The sequence below is a fragment of the Aethalodelphis obliquidens genome, unplaced genomic scaffold, assembly GCF_003676395.1.
Source record: "Aethalodelphis obliquidens isolate GAN/ISIS:26980383/991018 unplaced genomic scaffold, ASM367639v1 scaffold4, whole genome shotgun sequence".
Taxonomy (NCBI): domain Eukaryota; kingdom Metazoa; phylum Chordata; class Mammalia; order Artiodactyla; family Delphinidae; genus Aethalodelphis; species Aethalodelphis obliquidens.
The window spans coordinates 40344688-40367503 of NW_020837948.1; the positions used below are offsets into that span (position 1 = coordinate 40344688).

General features: G+C 44.2%; 1 protein-coding gene and 1 non-coding gene across 8 annotated transcripts in view; both read left to right on the top strand.

Moving 5' to 3' along the window:
* The window catches only part of ELL2 (elongation factor for RNA polymerase II 2), a 99577-nt gene extending 87170 nt beyond the window's left edge, over nucleotides 1-12407 (top strand). For 2 of the 7 annotated variants that reach the window (XM_027100573.1, XM_027100579.1), the window contains 2 exons: nucleotides 1230-1326; nucleotides 12293-12407. In XM_027100573.1, coding sequence (XP_026956374.1) covers nucleotides 1230-1326; nucleotides 12293-12392 — 197 coding nt within the window. In that variant the 3' untranslated portion in view covers nucleotides 12393-12407. Of the gene's footprint in view, nucleotides 1-1229; nucleotides 1327-2241; nucleotides 5589-12292 lie in introns of those variants that run through there. The other 5 variants (XR_003431583.1, XR_003431584.1, XM_027100574.1 and 2 more) reach the window with 4 other exon arrangements.
* Nucleotides 12408-22046: 9639 nt separating this feature from the next.
* LOC113617723 (U6 spliceosomal RNA) lies at nucleotides 22047-22153 on the top strand. The gene has a single exon (XR_003431732.1). It is a non-coding gene; the product is annotated as a U6 spliceosomal RNA (small nuclear RNA).
* Nucleotides 22154-22816: the final 663 nt, after the last annotated feature.

Genomic DNA, 22816 nt, shown 5'->3' on the forward strand with positions numbered 1-22816 from the left:
TATGCCCTTGTTAATTCCATCTGCTATATAATTGTATAACGCAACTATATCATTGCTCTGTTAACCTTATCTCTAAAAAGATCAAATGAGACAATCATGAAAGTGTTCCTCAAACTGTCAAGTAATAGCTGGTGTAAGGAAATGGTATTATCATAATGTAACTTTATCTTTATAACTTTATAACTTTATAACTTTATCTTATATTCTGTCCTTTTAAAAGAAATCCCAACCCCTCCTTTGAATGGGACGTGCCTGTAACAGATTGGAACTGGGCTTACCCTGGTGTGTATTTAGACAATTTATCTACCAATTCAAGGCCATCTCTCTGAGAATATTTAGCATCTGCTTGAGGCTGGTTTAGAACCTCGCCAGTGTTTTCCATAGAGGTGCAATATTATACACATAAAAAAGAAAATAGGTCAAAATCTCCTGTAGTTGTGCTGCCTGGTTCCTCGGCTAAAGGTCATTCTTAATCCTCCTGCAGCTCCCAGAACACTGTGTGCAGTGTGTTTTTTAAAAATATTCCAGGAAGGAAATGGCTTCTTGAAAGAAAAGCAGGGAACACGTTTTTATTGGGAGCAAAGGACCCCAAATGTTTCACAATTCCATTCAAGACACTGCAAAGATGAGTTCTAGGGAAACTTCATGGTGGTATTTTTCCTATAGTTAAATTTTGAGACCACATCCCTGGATAGAACCATGGCTGGGACTTTAACCATTATCCTTCTGTGAAAGGGGATGGAAAATGAGAGGATTCCAAGGGCCAGTGTCACCACACCCACATGCAGAGAATGGTATTAGCGTGGCTGGAGAGTTTCTGAGCTGGGACCAGACTGAGACTACGCCACTTCTCAGAAGCATAGAAACCAAAAGGAAGTCTGAGAATGCCACAGGGCACACTCAGACTGCTATGAAAGACATGCACTGAACGAAGGGCACAGATAACCGCGAGGCCAACCTGGAAAGCTGCCCCCTTGCCCCCTTGGCATTCCCACTTCTCAAGAGGAGCAGCAGCTGCTCCCAGACCTCTGCCTTCAGCCAACCAAGTCCATCTCCCAGAGACACGGGCAGTTCCTCCATCACCCAGAGTACTGTCCCCCAGTTAGATGATACGGTATTCAGAAACGCAGTTATTTTCAGAAGTAAATTTTTTGTTCTCTGAATATGATCTCATTTCCACATTTCCTAAACCTACCATACAACTTGAATTCCCTTTTTTCTATTCATAGCAGTTCCCTCATCCAGTTTTGACTCAACGTTTATCAAAGGATGTGCCGCAACCTCAGACATTTGTTTGGAAATACTGTGTGACTCAGGAACAAATGAGTAAGTAAACATGAGCACACAGGTATCATCCCTTTGATTTACTATCCTTTATTTTCTAAAAGGGATGCTTCTTTCTCCAGGTATTAGCCAATAAGACATACAAAAACAAAACTATACGTATCTACATACACAGACACATACACATATAATACATGTATGTGTGCATGTATGTACACATGTATGTAATTTGGCTGATGCCAATACAATTTACTGCAAAAGTTGTACACATTAAAAGAAAAACATTGTAGCAACATCTCCTAGAAAAAAATGATGCCAAAATTAAAACCTATGTCACTGAAAGGTTAAAGTATATTACTTCTAAGATCTGTTAAATCCTTTTGCTTCCTGAAGCATACATTCTGTATCAGTATTGCTTCATTGTGGACATCAGTACCTTCTTTGCTTCCTTTAAGCCCCTAAAATAAAACTAGCTCCCCCAAACTAAAATAGTAGGTTTTGTTTTTGTTTTTACTCATGTGGGGGAGTGACTGAAAAAGTGTTCACTGTGAAATTAGTAAAAACACCTTGTTTGGCCCACACCGTGTGGCTGCCCCAGGCCTGGGACCTGGGGCTGAAATTGTACAAAACAGCCCCACCTGGGCTTATTTTGACGCCTGAGCCCAAACATTCCTTGCCTCTTTCTGTTCCTGTTCTCTGTCACATCTTAATGTGGGCCTTAGCTTACCTTTATCTTGCTGTTAGCCCACTGTTTTATTAGCCTTCTTGGCTTCCCTAAGGGCCCTGGAAACCCTCACATAAAGTCAAGATGACTCTAAAAGTTTATTTGGACACGTGCTCTAAAACCTTGACCAGCTGTTGTAGGGATATCTGGTCACCTTAGCAAAAGCACAAAACAAGTATACATTGCCTCTAGTTTCCAAATGAATGTTACCTTTATTTCTTGCCATTCAACAGAAGAATGCCATTTGGAGCGAAGCTGTGAAAGTTGGGTTTATATGTAGATACACCAAGAAGATACAAGTAATGCTGTTCATCATAATCCATGTGCCTGTCCTTTGGACCAGAAGCAAAGAAGCCACCCTGGTGGGAGTGCTTACCTTGGGTCCACAGACACCCAGGGGGCTCTTAGATGGTATTCCGGGGATCTATATATTTGGATGGGAGAAAGACCCACTCATTTATTTTCACTAACCTGTAACTTAAATTTAGTATTTCTTTCAATTATGAAGATAGGCAACAAAGCATAATAGTTACCTGTGACTTTGTCACCAACCATTGTTGTCAATACCTTGAAATACCATTAACATTCATCACTACTTTGAAGGTACAGTACTTACTAAACCCACCAATACATCTTATTTCATGTATTAAGAAGCAACTATGTTACTTTATCACTCATTTTTTATATGTTTGATAACTATTCTTCAGTATAATTGGTTTCCTTAGTATCCTATGAATTCTGTTTTATACTTTTAAGAACATCATTCTAAGAAGTGGTCCATAGGCCCTACCAGACTTCCAAAGGGGCTATGGCTTAAAATCAAAGATTGAGACTCTCTGCACTAGGGTTTCACAGACAAATGTGAATTGTTGATTTATGAATACATCAATCACAATTGAAACATGGTGGACGATAATGACCAATGTTTACGGAATTTGATTTAGGCATGGGCTTCTACCAGGTGTTCGACCCTCCTGGGTCAAGAAATTTCAATGAAAGGGTGAAGAGAAAGAGAACCTATTGTCAGCAAGCTTTCGGAACTGCAAGGCAAGCCATTGCGTAACTATAGGCTTGATTCACTGGTTAGCCTCCTTTATTCAGCTCGCTGAGATTACAATATTCCTGTCTTCAAGGGTGATTATAGGTTACTAGGCCTGCAGGTTCAAAACTGCCCTCTGCAGCTATTCGTAAATTCCTCTGACTCTTTATTCATTGTCTGTTGAGTTCCCTAGTCCTTTGCCCTAGAAGTTCTGGCTTATTACTCTGACTTACAGTTTTACTTAGAATTTTACAACGCAAGACGGTTCTTTGTCTTCAGCAGAAGTTGACTCCATATAGTCAGGTCCTACTGGACTTGAGAAGTTTCTTCCCTTAATTTCAGCTGATTCATATTCTCAATGGCTGACTCAGCATCATGACTCAATAATGACAATAGCATTCTAAACTGACGAAATTTGAAGAGAACCGTGGACAGAAATAGATGGGGAAAACATGTAAAACAAGTGACAGGAATAAAAGAAATACCAAATGAATGACTACAACTGTTCCTCTGTCTTGGAATAAAATAGAAACTTTACTAATAATAACACATAATTTGCATTTGAGTAGAGCTTTTATAGTCATTATTTTGTTCAATGTCCAAAACAACTCTGTAAACAGTTACAAAAACTGAATCTCAGAAAACCCATAGGCCCCAGACTAAAAAGTGGGGCACCAGCCAGGGAAGGGGGCTAAGCTTTCTACCCTTGGGGCATGGGCTTCTCCTCACAACACAAAATCTGAAGAGCCCAGAGCCCTTGAGGGTGCAGATCTAGGAAAACCAAGTAAATAAGACAAACAAGAACTGTGTGCTGATTGAAAACTAAATGGCACTGGGGGGCGCAAAATTGTAAACATAGGCACAAATCCCACGTTTTCTTGAGAGAGTTCCTAATGTTTATAGTACTCGTTGAAGATGGAAAAGGACTGAGAAGCATTATTGGCCATTCTAAGGAAAAGAAAGAAATGATAATGTACATGGAAGATAGGATCCAGCAAAAGAAACTAGAGGTCAAAAACAATTGAGAATCTACTTTAAGTTATATTTCAATTTTTAACAAGTTTATTGCTGATATATTCATAGGTTTGGTTTATAATTATAACTGCATTACCCACTAAGCAGTATGATCTATGATACAAATAATAATGCCTTGAATTTTTAAAATATATTTCCTATATAGTTTTCTGAATAACATCTAACAAAAAATATTATGTGGCATTCTTTGATTTTATACAAAAATAAGGGAATAACTTCAGGTTTTGGTTATTTGTATCTTGTTTTTTAGTGATCTCTTCCCCAACTACAGGGAAACCTTAATGCTCATAAACAGAAAAGGGGGGAAAAAAAAAAGGATGGTGGGCCCTGGCTGGTTTCTAAGCATTTTGCATACAAGCCTACACAGGTTTCCAGATCCTGATTTGAATCTCAGGGGCCAGAGTTGTGTGTGTTCCACAAAAGGCCCTTTGAAAACATTCCTTTCCCTTCCTAGTCTGACAAAGCCCTAGAATGACTGACCTTTGAGGGACAGACGCATTGGTTTGGCCTGGCCTCTGCTCTCCCATGAAGGACTGTGAGCCGTGCTCATCTGCCTGGGATCTGCTGCCTACTTCCTCCATTATATTTAGCTCTTCAGTTATTTTCCTAATGAGCTGTCTGTTTGCCTCCAGCCTTCCAGCCAGAAAATGTGTGTAAATCATACACTAAGTACCCAGTGCTTGGGACCTACAAGGAACCGTTGTATACATTTTGAAACCCACCCACTCTAGAGTTCATGCTGGGTGTGTCTCTTTATTCTGTTTGCCCTGTGACTGGACAAGAACACTGCTCTCGAGCTGTCCCCAGCCTCGCACCTTCCTTCTCTCAAATGACCATCTCCATAGCCGCCCTTCCCCACCTCACTAGGAGTGCTAAGGTAGCTAACAGGCAGACCAAGGACGTGCAGCAACAGAGAGAGAAAGTAACACTTAAAAATATTTTAATCAATCAGGTAGTTACCATAGGAGACTCTTTTACACTTATGTTGTGGCTTGGAGTAGTCTTTATTTTGAATTACGTGTGCTGAGGGAGAATGAATCTTAATATTTTTGATTTGTAGGGACCCTATAGCCATCATCAGGCCCTGCTTTCTCATGTCTGACAGATTGGTTTTTGCTTCCCCCACCCCCCAGTGAATTTCCACCCAAAGTTGATGTGACTCAGGGAGTTCAGTCCTGCTGGAAATCTGGGACTTGCTGAGCCTCAATCTGCCTTAATATGAACTGTTTACCTCCTCTGGTTCCACCTTTCCACCCCAAAAACCTAAGGAAATTGTAGAAACCCAGTACATTCAGTCTTCAAAGCCAAATGATATTTTTGGTGGTGGTTCACGATCTATTTTCATGGAGTTGATGAACACCACAATATACAAGGTTATCTCTTCACATATGTAAAACAGTGCATGACTCTTACCTCTCATGTCTCCTGAAAGACTTATGTGCATATTTTAATTAGGTCCCAAAAGACCCACTACATGAAATGGAGATTGACTTTTTTTTTAATATCTTTATTGGAGTATAATTGCTTTACAATGTTGTGTTAGCTTCTGCTGTATAACAAAGTGAATCAGCTATACATATACATATATCTGCATATCCTCTCCCTCTTGTGTCTCCCACCCTCTGTAACCCACCCCTCTAGGTGGTCACAAAGCACGAAGCTGATCTCCCTGTGCTATGCAGCTGCTTCCCACTAGCTATTTTACATTTGGTAGTGTATATATGTCCATACCACTCTCTCACTTCGTCCCAGCTTACCCTTCCCCCTCCCTGTGTCCTCAAGTCCATTCTTTATGTCTGTGTCTTTATTCCTGTCCTGCCCCTAGGTTCTTCAGAACCACTTTTTTTTAGATTCCATATATATGTGTTCACATACGGTGTTTGTTTTTCTCTTTCTGACTTACTTCACTCTGTATGACAGACTCTAGGTCCATCCACCTCACTACAAATAACTCAATTTCATTTCTTTCTATGGCTGAGTAATATTCCATCGTATATATGTGCCACATCTTCTTTATCCATTCATCTGTCGATGGACACTTAGGTTGCTTCCACGTCCTGGCTATTGTAAATAGAGCTGCAGTGAACATTGTGGTACATGACTCTTTTTGAATTATGGTTTTCTCAGGGTATATGCCCAGTAGAGGGATTGCTGGGTCGTATGGTAGTTCTATTTTTAGTTTTTTAAGGAACCTCCATACTGTTCTCCATAGTAGCTGTATTAATTTACATTCCCACCAACAGTGCAAGAGGGTTCCCTTTTCTCTACACCCTCTCCAGCATTTATTGTTTGTAGATTTTTTGATGATGGCCATTCTGACCGGTGTGAAGTGATACCTCACTGTAGTTTTGATTTGCATTTCTCTAATGATTAGTGATGTTGAGCATCCTTTCATGTGTCTGTTGGCAATCTGTATACCTTCTTTGGAGAAATGATATTTTTTATTTTAAGACCTAGGAGGTGCTATGTAACCAAGCTCTCCCTAAACCTTGAAAACCAGTCTGCACAGCAAGGTGGAAAAGCCCACCACCTCTATGTCCATGAGAGTGAACTCGGATGGGCAGCAGATGCTGTTCTTAAGTGGTTTTCTGCTCGACGCAACACCAAAGGGTGAAAGCAATCTAGAGAAGATCCAGGGTTGGGCTTCCCTGGTGGCGCAGTGGTTGAGAGTCCGCCTGCCAATGCAGGGGACACGGGTTCGTGCCCCGGTCCGGGAAGGTCCCACATGCCGCGGAGCGCCTGGGCCCGTGAGCCATGGCCGCTGAGCCTGCGCATCCGGAGCCTGTGCTCCACAGCGGGAGAGGCCACAACAGTGAGAGGCCCGCGTACCGCAAAAAAAAAAAAAAAAAAAAAGATTCGGGGTGGATTTAGCAACTATTGGATATTGTAAAATATTGTGTGAGTGTTTGATTTTTTAAAAAGCTTTGATATGTTGATGTATAAATCTGCACAAAAAGTAAACCAGGTGGAGAATGTACATCTTTCAGAGGACTCACAACAGCATTTCTTAAAAAAACAAACAAACCAAAAACCTCAGTACATTGTCCAGAGCATTTAAAGTATAGTGTAGATTTAAAATTTTAATTTAAGAATAGTTTTGAAAAAATAAAACTATATGCAGAAGACCTAATGATTTGATTTGCAGTGAGAATTTTAAAATTACATTTTCACACAACCGATCCATCCCCGGACCCCCAACACCCCACCTCTACCTATTCTTTCCCTTGTAACTTTATGTTGGGCAGAAATGAAGGGACAGAAGTTGCAAGGTCTACTTGATATTATGTGCCTACTTCTTCTCCTCCTGCCCTGACAGGAAGAGATCATGAGGCTGGGATTTGGTAAACATGAGGTTTTTGCTCAGTGCTCTGGGGAAGGTAAGCCCAAGCTCTGGCAGAGGGGAAAATGCCTCCCAGTTTCCAAAACTGGACAGTCAGGCCTAGTTTGATCCACGGGATCCAGCTGCACCAAAGTAAGCCTGGGTGGCCACACTGTGGCCACATCAAAGCAGAACACCAAGCAATTTGGGGACATTTCCCCTGCAAGTTTTGGATGGAAATGCGAATGGGAGGAGAGGCTGTGACAGCCCCAGCCTCTTACCCTTCAGGTCCCGGTCGTCTCAGGACCTCCAGGATAGACTGCTCCCCTCTGTGGTTTGGGATTCGCTTGTTGAGACAAAGAGTGTGTTCAGCCTCACACACGAATGAAGAGCAAATGAAGAAGTAAGCCTCACTGACCACTGCTTCCCCAAAAGATCGCTCTCCCATGCCCCTCATGGAAAGCCCTCCACAGAAAAATCAATCTTCTGGTCTTTCAATCTGCCCCCTGTCCTAGTCAGAGGTTGCCAAGCATTACGGGGGGCTCCTATCACAAAGCAAACAAGGCCTGAGCGGCTGGAAGGAGAGAGAGAGCTGCTCTTTAAAAGCTTGTAAATGCTGTTATATTTTTAAAACCACTTACTGAAGAGGTGAGTTATTTTCTCCTCCTCCTTCCCCAGAAGCACAGCCATTAAGGTTACCTGGAAACCTGTCCAGGAAGCATGTGGCAAATGGCAACCATGCAATAAAAACACCCGCATCTGTCATCTAATAGGAGATGGTATCGGCAAGGTCATATTTGGGTAGAGGAAGGAGAGGAAACCTAATTAGTTTGCAGGCCCTGGCTATTCGGAGGGACGGTTCACATGTGCACTTGGAAAGGGGGCTCTGTTCTTAGCTTGGCAGGGAGGGCACTTGACTTTGGTCTAAGTTGGAAACGAGAGAGATTTGAGATCAGATGCTCCTCATACGGAAGACTACCCTGTGGAACGAAGAAGCACAAGAAGAATAAAAAGGAGTTAGCAGACACTGCCTCCGCTCTGCAAGAACTTCCAATCTGTTGGAGATGTGATGGACGTGGAGAATGACCTGAGAACATTGCTTTTTAAGTTTCAATAGCAAAATAATATAGTAGAAAGGGGTATCTACTGGGGGGACAAGAAGATTTCATAGTGAAGGTGATTTTGAATAGTCTTGAGTGACAGTGAGGACAGCAAAGAAGGTGGGAGAAGAGACGGGGAGGGTAGCTGCCATGGTATGTGAGCCAGGCACATGTGCTGAGGAGATGAAACAAAATCACTACAAGATGTGTTGAGAGAATGGAAAATGTATAGTGTTGTGGATCTAGATGTTTTTGTTCCCATGATTGTAGGGGTAAGAAGGGATGATGACTCCTCTGTCTCTTCATAACCTTAGCTCCAGACTCAAAAAAACCCTTCACATTATGAATGCCATGAAAGCTCTTTTTCTGTTTTTGTCTCTCTCTTTTTTTTTTTTTGCTGTTTCTAAAGAGCTTATTCCTAATGTGTATATCATTTCTAACCAACACCCTTTCTATGTCAGATGAGGTGATAAAAGTTGTAATTATAGAGAAGCAGAAACGTGTGACTCAGCTATTTCCCCACGTGGTCTTGACCAAAGATGCAGGGCTTGGGGAACTACAGCTGGCATGAAAGCAGCAGCAGGGAGAGGAGACCACTGAAAAAATGGTGTGTCAGTACTTGCTGCACCCATCCCCTTTGCTTTACCCCAGAATATATCCTTTTTCTGATTCAGCATGAAGAACGGTAGCTAATGAAAATCTGTAATTCTGGAAGGTAAGCTATCTGAAAACTTGTGAAAAATCAGCTGAAACCAATAACGCGAGCTGTAGGACAATCCCTGGGCTTCCCAGTCAACAGTCATCAGTTCTATCAGGGACATCTGTACGAGTCACTAAAACATGGCCACAGTTACTTGGAAATGAGAAACCATGGAGAATCGGACACTAAAAATATCACCAGGAAATCTCCACAATGCAAACAATCCTCAGGAAGAGAAGACAGGTGCATGATAAAAGCCTGGCTGACATGCCACACTCCTCTCAAATTACAGAAAATCAATGCTGTCAACCTGAGAATATTGAGCAAGAGTCCAACCAGCCTCTCGGCCTATGCGTTTCACAAATGCCAGATTCATCAGGCACCATCACCCAGAAAAGAACACTCACCTGAGCGCTGGGGAATGCGGCGTCGGCTCGGCAAGCCTTCTCGAATTGTAGGGGGGCACCTGACCTCAGCTCCTCTGAAAATGGAATGAGGCACTTAGGCCAGCGCCTGGTCGTCCCAGCCACCTTGCAAAGGATAAGAGACAAAAGTTTAAAGGCATGAATTGGAAGACATAGTTGCACCTCTGACATACCATGGTCCCGGGAGGTTTATTTGAGCCCTCTAGGAGTTTCAGTTTCCCCATTTCCAAAATGATGTGGAATAGACAACGTGTGTGTGTGTGTGTGTGTGTGTGGTCTGACTGTTCTCTACTGCCCTGATGCATTGGGATCAATCATAATCTACTTAGCCAAGTGTCAGTCTGCATTTTTCCCCTCTCACATAAAATACATATGTACAAACACACTCATAAAGAATGAGAATTCTTTCATTTTCTTCAATCCCAATATGTTTCTCTGAGTGAAGAAGAAAAGGGTAGAATTCCTATTACAAGCCAAGAATTGCTCCTAAGGCTGCATACATTCATGAGAATATATTACCCATAGGAGCATCACTCTTCCTGTGTGCCCTGAGGGCTGGGCTTGGGGGTGAGTTTAGTTGGGTAAAGCTAAACTCTGCTGGACTTGGTTTTCCAAGTATTTGGGGTTATTTCTTTGTTTGCTCACTCACCTGAGACGTCCATATCCTTGTGTCTGAAAAGTGCTGTGTGTACTCATATCCCTCCCATCGGCTCCCACCCAATCCTACTAAAGCAAGAGGTGAGCAGGGCAGCTGGAGACACCACCGCCTCCCACCCACCCGCCCGCCCGAGAGGTCTGGAAGGAAAAGGGAGCTCAAGAAAGGCCACAGACTGTTTCCTGCCTTCTCTGGTCTCCAAAGATCCTTTTTCCCAGTAAAAACATAAAAGGCCCCCAAAATAATAATAATAGTATATACCAAGAAAAGCACAAAAAATTCAACCAGGCATAGAGATATCTGTAGGAGAACTTTTAGGAGACAATGAGATTTGAGGTTTCACAAGGTGGATAAGGGGATTGGATATCAATAGAAAAATATCCTGGGGGGAACAATTAGCTAAAACTAGGAACGAGGATACAGGGAATTTCTTGGGGATGTATTTCCCTCTAAATATGGCAGAGAAGAGTCAGGAGTAGCCTGTTGGACAGGCGGGTAAGGGAACCACCTTTGCAAGGCCCAGGGGCGCTCCCTGATGTACCTTCAAGTCCAGGCCAGCGGCTGTTCCCAACCCTCTCCTGCCGATGAAAAGCTTTCCCGTGCCCCCAGCTCCTCCCAAGTTAAACCTCTTCAGGTGCTTCACCTGATGTAAATCCAGGGTATTATTCAGGCTCCTTCTTGTTCACCTGCTCAAACCCTTTCGAACCCTCCCAGGTCTGTTGTTTCTCTCCACTTTTAACTCCATCTTGTCTCTTTCCCCCAGTATCAAAATTCGGCCATAACCCTAAGAACAGATCAACTCCAGCTGTCTACATTTTCTCCTAGGTGTTGAAAAAAAGCTCTGCGCCTGTGTCTCCTCACCTATGTGTCTTGCTCCCATGCCTGGTCTAGGCACCATTGTCCCCCTGAACAACCCCTCCTGGGCTTCCTGCCAGAAAATATTTTGCAAGTTTCACTTGAATTTGTACATGGCATACTTCTGAATATGTAAATAATATATAAGGCCAACCTATTTTTGGAGCTAAGAGCAACAAAAATCTCAAAACTACAATCTGCCCTAAGCTGGTTTTGCCCTTAAAAAAAAAAGTTCTTATGAAATACCCGAATTTCTTCAGTTAATACAAATACAGACGGTGACCTAAAAGTTCAAGTAATGGGCCAAAGTGAGGGGAAGTGTAATGTTGATTCTGATTTACAGAAAGTGAATCTGACTCATGGCAAGGTCCTGCAATCTCACACGAACTCATTCTGCCTGTAAATGCGCCGGAATCAATGGTGAGCAAATGTCAACTCTGGCAGAAGCACTTTGTTTTCCGTTGTGCGGAAACGCCAGATCCCCATGGTTTCTGACAAAGGCCCTCGTCAAGCCGGTGTGTCATCATTTGCGTCTGCCACGGCGGCAGCTCGACCTGCGCGAGGACCCACTTCCCAACTTCCCGGCATCTCTTTGGCTTCCTCGGAGCGAAGGCAGGCGGGCCAGGCCCACGCGGGAAGCAGCGCCACCTGCTGGAAGCCGAGTGACGGAGCAGCGGACTGGAGTTGATGGAGGAGACCGAAAAGTCCTGTCGGTGCCATTGGCTTTGAGGCAACGGCCACGGCCAGGCCTGACTGGAAAAAGAAAAAAAGAAAACACTAGCAGAAATATGCACCCTTTATCCAAACCAACCCTTAAGGCCACACGCCATCCCTTCCTCACCACAGAATGTGGGTGGTGTGTGTGCACACGTGTGGAGGTATAGCGAGATTGCATATTCCAGGAGTGTCTCTACCGACCTCCCAGAGGTAGGGAAAGTGATATCGTGGTCACCCTCCTTGCTGGATTTCTAAGCAATTCCACAGCTGACAGAAACGTTTACATACAATATCCCAGTTAATCTCCCACTACTCTGTACAAGGAGATGAAAGTCTCAACCTAATGGGCTGCCAGCTCCCTGGCTCTCCTAGAATTACTCATAACTTAACCACGTTTGAGGATGACAGCTAACTAACGAGCTTTTCCCCTTTTCAAAAGACTTTGCCCGCATGGAAACAAAGGCTGTCACAATCCCCCAGCCAGACAGAACTGGCTGTCAGCGTGCAAGAGATCAAGGGCGGACTCCGAGGTAAAGTAAACTGCAGCCAGCTGTGGGAAGGAGAAGTCTGCAATCAAACCTCAGCGGCTTCCAAGTGGCTGGTAGTGGGAAACTCACAGGAAACTCATGGCCTGTGCAGGTCTTTGCCAGAACCTCTTTGGCTCTTCAGAGCTGTACTCACTTATGTCACAATCATGAGGAAAACTTTCCCGGCCTAAGAGGTTACTGACCTAAACCCATGAGCATCTGTGGAAGCAGGAGGCCTGAAAGACAAAGCAAAGGTGTGTTGGATGAAGGGTGCTGCTACTTCGGCAACGTGGAAGTGTTTGCTGACAGTGCTAGGGACACCAGTGACACAACACGTGGATTCTTCGGCATTTTCCTGGCGATTGAATAAAAAGAACTACAGTGTCTTGACAGCTTACTTAGGCCAGGCAGCAGGCTAAGTGCTTTACCTTGGTGGGGTTTGTTGTTGTTGTTTTCATGTGATCCTCACAAACGCTGTATAAGAGATGCACTATGATCAGCCCTGTTTTACAGATGAGGAAACTGAGGCCCAGGGAGGTTAAGAGGTCTGCCTAACATTACACAACACAGAGGAGTCAAAGCCGGGCTCAAGCCCAGGTCCCTCTGGCCCAAAGACTGTGCTCCTATCGTTTACTCTACCGCCTCTCAGCTGTCAACGCCCTACTAGGCCCTGAACTAGAGTGTATTTTACTCTTCGTTTCAAGGCCAAAATGATTCATCAACCACATGACCACACCACTCATTTTCACTGACCCCCTGAGCGTGAAAGCAGGGCTTGAGGAAAGACCTTTCATCCACTTTGTTTTGAGCCAGGGCAACAGGCTGGGAATGGTTGGAACAAATAGTTCTGGGTCAGAGGTCAGGGGACAGACTGGACTCTGGCGGCGAAAACAAACAAGGCCTCTCAGGGGGACTCTTGGTGCCAGGAGGGGCCCCACGGGTGGAGCCTGCACAGGCATCTCTGGATGGGATGCACCCGGGTGTGAGGGGCAGGCCTGGCCCATTCTTAAGTGCGGGGCGGGGGTGAGGGATGAGGAAAGCGCTGTCCCGGAGACAGCGTCCAGTTCTGGCACATACCAGCTGTGGAACACGTGACACACGCAAGGAACCACGGACGGCGGCGCCATCTCTGAGGACTTCGGGGATTCCGCGCTTGCCACTGCGTTGTAGGAACGCGGCGCTGAGCTGTGGGCTAACATGAGCGGTGAAGGAGGCCGTGCGGACGGGCTCCGGGGTCTTCAGATGCAGAGCGTCAGGGTTATATCACTTCCACCACCACCACAACAAAGTACTATTATGCTCATTAATCCTGGCGCACACTTTTACATGCCAGCTGGCAGAAGGACCTTGCCAGGCTTTCGCCCTCCGGTGAAAACTTTCCGGACAGCGTTCCACAGTTTGAAGTTTCCCGGAAAGCAGCTTGACCTGGTCGGGTAATCTGACGGGCATGTCCCTTACAGCCGTCCCACACGGCCCGAGTTCACTTCCACCAACGCCACTGCTCATCTTCCCACGAAGCCAACCAGTCCTAAAGGCGAAAGAAAATAGTGCCGGGTTTACATCTAAAGGCTCCGAGGGGCGCAGATGGATGGCAATGAAGGGGGAGTGGTGCTGGGGCGCAGTCCTTCCCGGAGAAGCAAGGAAGCGGAGAGCCGGCCAACCCCCTCTTCCCTGGCCTCCAGGGAAGGCCCATCCCCCGCTGCGGGTTCCGGGCAGCCACGAGGAAACTGGCGCTCAGCACGAGCCTCAGACGGAAGCCTTTTGTCTGGGAGGTGCTGGGGGACGCCACACAGCGCTGTTTCTTCCTAAACCTTTTTGTTGTTGTTGTGTTTGTTCTTCCTTGAATGTTATCTAGATCGTGGAAAGCTATTTCCACGAACCGATTTTTAAAGATCCCATATGATGAGGGAAGAACCCGTCCACAGTATTAATGCAGGGGAATGGTTACCTGTAGGCTGGTGCCTCCTATGGTGTTTGAGTTTATCGGCGTGCAGAGGCAGAGGGCAATACGGTAAAGGAAGGCTTGTTAGGCTCTGACGTGAAAAACAGAGAACAGCTGCGTGCTAAAGTGTATTCTGGTTGGATCTGACAATACAAAAGAAAATGGGGAAACTAATCGGTGTGACTCAGTCACGGTGGATGCACGATCTTATGCATGGGTCAAAACCCATGGAACCGCACGGCACAGGGAGTGAACCCTAGTGTAAATGATGGACTTTAGTTAATAAGTGTTTCAAAATTGCTTCATCAATGGTAACAGCTGTGCCGACTAATGCAGAATGTTAGGAATAGGACAGGAAAGGAGGATAGAAGGGAAATACTTTTACTATCTGCTCAATTTTTCTGTAAACCTAAAACTGCCCTTTAAAAAATGAAATTTGTTACTTTCAGTAAGTGAAAATGAATAAGTAAATAAATAAATACCCAGAAGAAAATCAATCAAAATGTTAACAGTACTATTTTTTTTTAGAATTTTTTTTAAAATAAATTTTATTTATTTATTTTTGGTTGCATTGGGTCTTCGTTGCTGTGTGTGAGCTTTTCTCTAGCTGCGGCAAGCGGGGGCTACTATTCCTTCAGGTGCGTGGGCTTCTCATTGTGGTGGCTTCTCTTGTTGCGGAGCACGGGCTCTAGGCACGCGGGCTTCAGTAGTTGCGGCTCACGGGCTCTAGAACACAGGCTCAGTAGTTGTGGCGCACGGGCTTAGTTGCTCCGTGGCATGTGGGATATTCCCGAACCAGGGCTCGAACCCATGTCCCCTGCATTGGCAGGCGGATTCGTAACCACTGCGCCACCAGGGAAGCCCACTAGTACTATTTTTGGATGATGAGATTATGAGTAACTTCTTTTGTGTTTTTACTTTTCAAATTTCCTACAATCTAATTTTGTCTACCTTTGCATGTCACTTTATCAATCAGGTAAATGTACAGTTTTAAAATCTTGTCTGAGTGTTCTCTGAGGCAGAAACTGTATTTGCACAAAGTGGTCTGTTGTCTAGTTCTCTTTACACAGTAAGAACTTAAATTTTGTACCTTTAGATATGTCTTCAACTCTTTCAGCCTTGTAGCCTGAAAACTTGCTGTTGCGTGGCTCAGGAGATTAAAGCAATAATTACGAGAGGGAGAAATCCAAGCCTTCAAGGAATAACTGGGTGGGTGACTGTAAACTGAAAATCTCTTCTTAAGTAGCCTGTGTGGCTATCTTGAGAAGCATCTATTAAATAGCTTCCATGAGCAGAGAGTGATGGGTGCTGATATAAAGCAAGATCCAAAGCTGTTGTGTAATTAAACAAGAAGCATTGATTCTACCGTGTAGAAGTGGCAGCAGTAGAGTTGCCCTGAGAATTGGGGACAGTTATGCCAGGAAAACTCTTAGCTGAGTTCCTGATTCTTGGCAAACTGGTCAATAAATGATTTCTGATATTTGAGAGCATTAGAAGAGTTTGTTATATCCTGGTTTTAGAGCTAATCCTTCATATTAGTGTTGTTTTGCAACCTACAATGCATCTTCGCATTGATCTCATTTACTGCTTTCATTTGTTTGCTTTTCATGTAACCTTCTATGACTGAGCATCTTGAAGGCAGGACCACGTCTTATTTATTTTTGTATGCCCTGCTCCTATATATGCCTGCCCCATAGTTGGTTCTTATTGTGGATTAAAGATGGCTGCAAATTCTTTGACACTTCCGATCAAGAGACAGAGTCTAGGGCTTCCCTGGTGGCGCAGTGGTTGAGAGTCCGCCTGCCGATGCAGAGGACATGGGTTTGTGCCCCGGTCCGGGAAGATCCCACATGCCGCGGAGCGGCTGGGCCCGTGAGCCATGGCCGCTGAGCCTGCGCGTCCGGAGCCTGTGCTCCGCAACGGGAGAGGCCACAACAGTGAGAGGCCACAACAGTAAGAGGCCGACGTACCGCAAAAAATAAATAAATAGATTTTTAAAAAAATAAAAATTAAAAAAAAAACAGAGTCTATTTCTCCTCCTTTTGAATCTGGGCTAGGCTGAGACTGCTTTGACCAATTGAATACAGTGTAAGTGACATTATGACAGCTCCAGGTTCTTAAGGAGGACTTGGTCTCTCGGAGCCCTGAGCGTTCACATAAGAAGTCCAGCTCTCTTGCTGGCGAGTCCATGCAGAGAGTCCACGTGGGGAGGGAGATGAGGCCAGCTGAGCCCAGCCTCCCAGCCATCCATCCCAAAGAGGCAGACAAATGGATGAAGCTATTCTGAAGGCTCCAGGTCTGACTGGCTACCCTGTGAATGTCCCAAAGGACCCCGATTGACTCCACATGGAGCAGAGAATCTCTCAGATAATCTAAGCCCTTCCTAAATTCCCAACTCGCAAAATCATGAGATATATTAAAATGGTTGTTTCAGCCAGTGAGCTTTGGGGTAGTTTGTTATGAAACAATAGAAAAATAAACAGCTCTCAAGAAACATTTGCTGATGGATGGATGGATGACCTAGAAGGGCCATTGTCTTTCCTAGAGGAACGATGCTCAGAAGTAAAGCAACTTGCCAGAGCTACTGCAGTGGACATTTGTCATCCCTCTTCTCCCCTAGCATCTGAACCTCCTTCTCCTTTTGGAGAATTTCCAACCTCCTAAAATAGATCCATCTCGCATTAATAGAGGCTGAAAATGCCAAATACCCACTTTCTCAGTCTTCCTCAAAGCTAAAGTGCAGGCACGTGGTACAACGTCCTCCAACGGGACACTCTCGCCCCAGACCATGACTCAGAAGCTGGAAGAGTGAAGAAGCAAGGACTTTGCAGGCTCCATCCTAGGTAGATGGACCCTCCAGGGGCCCCGTGGCCGCAGCTCCAGCAGCAGGGCCCTGTGTGCAGGCTCAGTGGTGGCAGTGGGGTGAACCGTGGTCCCTGTGCCCAGTCACAGCACTGTCTTCACGGTGTTGTTATGTGGGGCTGCTCCCTGCAAACCTGTCCTCTGTCCCTCCCAGGGGGGTGGCGACCTACTCACTGTTTTTGTAATAAACTCCTTTTCTGCTTACAGCCAGGAGCCCTGACTGATGGCCGCACACTCAGGGTTTCTCATTCTAGATCCTAAGCTTGATGTGAATACTGTTCAGCTGGTGTCCTCAGAGCACAGGGGGTTTGCAGGGGGAAAGCAGGAGGACGAGAGAGCAGAGCGCAGAGCCCTCAGCGTCACCCCCCTGCTTCAGCCAGAACAGAACTACTTTGGTGTTTTTAATACTGTGATCCTCTTTAAATTTTCTTTGGAAAAATTGTTCTGTTCCTACAAAGTAAGTCTGAAAATGACCACAGACACATATAAAATGACAATGCATGCAATGGATTGTTTGGTGAAGAAAAATTAACAAAAGGAATGATCATTTGAATGTCTCAGTGAGCCCTTAAAACAGATCTTTGTTCCAGAGCAGATGTCTCCAGGCCTTTACCTCCTGGTAAAGAAGTGTGAAACAGGACATGGTGGAAGGGGTCACAGAGGCTGCCATCAGCATTCATCTAGATCTGGTGGAAGGTGTACAGATCGAGCCCCTGACCCCTTCCCTTCTGAGGTTCATTGTTATTTGAACACATCAGTGGGTCAGAGCAGCTGCCTAGGAGGCCAGCAGACAAGCCCGTGAGGGACAATGGAGTCTGGACTGGACCAGGCTCCAGGCCAGGGCCTTCTCGGGGAGGGCCTGTGTGTCGGGGTTAAAGCCAGTCTTCCTGAACTACGGGGATGCCTTGGGGGTAATGGCCGTGTGTGTGAATGTGTGTGTGTACGCCAAAGAGATGTTGACAAAAAGCTGTGACATCAGTAAAAGGCTGGGGAGGAGGACCTTCTCCCCCACCCGCGCATCACTAACAGCCACTGCTGGACCGGTCACGGGCCGCAGGCAGGACAGTTTGTATCCCTGAGCCTCAACCACACAGCACAGAGCAGGGCCTGGGTTCAACTTCTGGCACGACCCACAGGGCCCCAGATCAGCACTGATGGGGCTCAGTGGAAATCAACTGAACCAAGCGGGCTTTGGGGTTCCTTGGACTCATTGCAAGACAGAGAACTTCGAGGGGAGGAAAGGACATTCTCTTGACAGTACTATGAGAGCTCAAGGGAGAAGCACAATGCGGGAGGGTGGTTTGTTATTAATGTTTAGAATCCATGTTTCCTTCCTGCTTCTACAGGTTCTTCAGTGTTGGTTTGGGGAAAGGAGCCGCAGCCATGCCAGTTGGAGAATTGGCAAAAGTAGAGATTCCAAGTGAAAAATTCACTTCAGCTAAAAGGACAATGAGAAGAGGAGTAACTCACACGTGAAGCAGAGCTGGTTCCCGGCTTGTGATGGCCTGGACTGCTGGCTCTGAGTGACCCTACTACCATCTTTGTCATGCAGTCCCCAGTGGTCTTTGACCTGACCTGCAGAAGCAGGTGCTCTGACTGCAGGGCAGTGGCATCTAGAGTCTTGACCTCAGGGTCCCCGTCCATTTCTGTGCTTAAAGTTTCTGCAGCACTTGGCAGTTGATTCAAAATTGCCCATGACCTTTCCTCATTGGCCAGTTCAAACATGTGCCACAACAGCCCAGGCAAGTAGGAAAGGAGGGTGGTGTCGGCTCTGGGCTGGCCTTCACCAGGAGAGCCTGGACTGGCTGCTTCCACTGCAGCAGTAATGGACCGGGTGGGCAGGGACAGGACCCGGAGCTTCCTGTTACACAGAACAGCAGGTCTAGGAAACAACAGGGCCTTGTTCTGTACCACTTACTGGGAAGTGTCCTCAATATCTCTTTGCTCTGAGAAATAGAGCCATTTCCTTTGTAACAAGGGCCCACACTTGTGTGCTGTGCTGGGAGTTTACAGGGCAAGGCCAAGGCTGTGTACCTGTGGGCACGTGTGGGCACATGCTGAGCTTTGGAAACAGGCCTTACAGATGCTTATATACCAACAAACTACCTTTTAACCCTGTTTTCTTAAAGAGTTCAGTTATAATTTTCAAAAGTTCATAAGTTAGAATCACAATGAAGAGTCTTTCGAACGTCAGTGTCTGACCCTGAACTTAGACCTGAATATGTCAGCCTCTTTCCCACTGAAGAGGCTTAAAATCTTCCCAGCCATCTTTCTAGAAGCCAAATGAGGCTTTCCTGAACACCACACCGTCACTTACAAACTTGGGTTAGAAACGTTCTATCAGCTGAACTCAATGACTCATTCATGTATGCTTCCAATAGAGACAGAATTAAAATATTTCAGGGACATGTTCTTATAATATATACGCAAGATACCAGTGAGTGAAGAAGATAATAGTAGCTATCACTTATCAGTGCTTTACATATACTAATTTATTTATGCCTGTCAACAAATAAAACAAAGACCACCAGAGCTAATAAATAATAAGTGAAGACATGGATGGACAATGGATGAAGGAATGGATAGATGAATAGGTAAAAAGAAAAAGCTAAGTCTACTGACTTGCTAGATGAAGGAACACAAGCTAGTGATGAAGTAGAAGTTCACTGAGAGGGAAACAGAGTTTTTAAAGTGCTAGCCAGAAGCAGGTTTCATGTGGTTATTGCTAACTAAGGATTGAGATCCAGTACTCTGGATCTCTCTGGAGAGGACAGAATGGATCCACAGGTCTAAACACAGTTGGCTAAAGACATGGAAACAACCTAAATGTTCAGTGACAGATGAATGGATAAAGATGTGGCACATATATACAATGGAATACTACTCAGCCATAAAAGAGAATGAAATAATGCCATTTGTAGCAACACGGATGCAACTAGAGAGTATCATACTAAATGAAGTAAGTCAGACAGAGAAAGACAAATACCATATGATAGCACTTATATGTGGAATGTATATAAAATATGACACAAATGAACCTACGTATGAAACAGAAACAGAATCACGGACATAGAGAACAGACTGGTGGTTGCCAAAGGGGACAGGGTTGGGGGCAAGATGGAGTGGGAGGTTGGGGTGAGCAGATGTGAGCTTTTATATATAGAATGGATAAACAACAAGGTCCTACTGTAGAGCACAGAGAACTATGTTCAATATCCTATGATAAACCATAATATAAAAGAATATATATAAAAAAAGAATGTATATATATATATATATATGTATAACTGAATCACTTTGCCATACAGCAGTAATTAACACAACATTGTAAATCAACTATACTTCAATAAAAGAAATAAACACAGTTGGCTAAACCAAACCTCACTGCTCACTGTTTAGGAAGAGTCTTCAGTTAGGACCATTGAGAGCCTGGTGTGCCAGGGTCTCTCCAATTTCATGGTCCTTTATCAGCTTCAGCTGGTCAGAGCCAGCTGTAAGAAACACATCTTCAGTTGTTATCTCTCCTAGGCAAGTGCTGCTGTACCAGAAAACTTTCCTCACATTCCTCACCATAGCCTTGCCTTACCAACTCCATCACTTTAAAATTTCACACCAGGAATATTTTATAATTGGAAATTAAGTGTACCTGTTTGCCATCTAGCCCTTTCCTTGCATCTTCAGATCCTTAGAAGGCTGTCACCTTAACCCCTTTAAAAGTGAACTGTATCCTGCAGTTAGGGAGGAAGAGTGGCATACTGAAAAAGCTGCGACGATGCATAATCTCCTGGTTACAGGTCATGGGGCATCTGATCTTCATCCAAAGATAAATTACTGTGCTAAGCTTCAGGAACAAACTTTATAATAATGCAACAGAGCAACAAGGAGCCATCTGAGCAGTGAGTCTTAGGCAATAAACACACACAGCAAAAAACCCTCAAAAAACAGTAACACTACTACTTAATGTCCACTGAACTATAATTCTCCCCCTCTAAAATTGCCCTAATTTCTACGAAATATAGCCAAATTAAGACTGACTTATTTGCAAAATAAGTCTGGTTTCAATAAAGTTGGCCTGATCATTTACATAAATGTAATTGATCATACAGGCTCTTTTAAGTTGGCTGTGCTGGAACTTTTTATAAGAAATCTCAAACTGAACTTTTAAAAGGCCTCTCAAGTCCAGGAAAACCACACCAATCTGGTTTGCCATCAGATTCTGCTTGTGATATCTATAGATCTGGGTGGATTCCTCTCTTGAGTTCCCCAAAATATCGAGATTCCTGCACCTGCCAGGAGGCAGCCTTTCTTATTCACCTGATGACAAGCCTGCTGGGAACATAAGAGTTTCCAATTTCTGGAGGAATCAGGTAGAGAGAAAAGATAAATGTTTCAATTCTACTTACAAAGGTATAATTTACCAAACTGCTGTAAGTCATAATTAGCTTGAGGAGAAAGGTTTCTTTATATCTGGAAAACACAGATTAAAACCAGTAATATTTCAGACAAAACCCAAAAATTATACCATATTCATCAGTTCACTCAGTCCTATGTGACTAATCCTTGATCTTAATCTTCTGTTAACAGTTTTGTGAAGCTATCAGGTTTTCCATTAGAATTCTTTAATTTCTTACCCAGTTCAGCAGTATGATCTGAAAGTTATCAGAAACCTGTACTTGTCAAAAAGTCATTTCTCTGACTCTTCTTGAAGATGAAGCATTTTTTGCAAAAGCAACAAAATAAAACAATAATGGTCCATAAATGACAAAACACTTTAAAAGGCACAGTTAAAGATCTGATTACAATGCAATTAACAAAGAAACTTGATTAATGCTGTGAATACAACATTTAAGATAATAACTAGAGTGCTTGCTTCAGCAGCATATATACTAAAATTGGAACGATACAGAGAAGATTAGCATGGCCCCTGTGCAAGGATGACACGCAAATTCATGAAGCATTCCATATTTTTGATATATGTATACATATAGCTGATTCACTTTGTTATATAGCAGAAACTAACACAACATTGTAAAGCAATTATACTCCAGTAAAGATGTTAAAAAAAAGATAATAACTAGAATTATAACTGATAACATTTTACCAGGACATATCAGATTTTTAGAAATTCCATATAATTTCTAGAATATCTTTTTAATAATATTTACCTATACAATATAACCTAAGAAGGTTTATCGCCACTCATTTTTTTAATTTATTTTTTTAATTTTTTTATTTTTGCAGTACGCGGGCCTCTCACCGTTGTGGCCTCTCCCATTGTGGAGCACAGGCTCCGGATGCGCAGGCTCAGCGGCCATGGCTCACGGGCCTAGCCGCTCCGCAGCATGTGGGATCTTCCCAGACCGGGGCACGAACCCGTGTCCCTTGCATCGGCAGGTGGACGCTCAACCACTGTGCCACCAGGGAAGCCCTATCGCCACTCATTTGACAATGCTTTCTATGTAATTTAACATAGTAAATAAGCATAATTAGTTTATTATTCCTCTCTCTGAGATGCTTCAGGGGTCCTCTCTGAAGCATCCCAAAATTAGCTAGAGGTCAAAAGAACGTCAATTAGAATTTGATATTTGGAAATTTTGTCAAAATATCAAAAAGGTTTCAAAACACCTGGTCA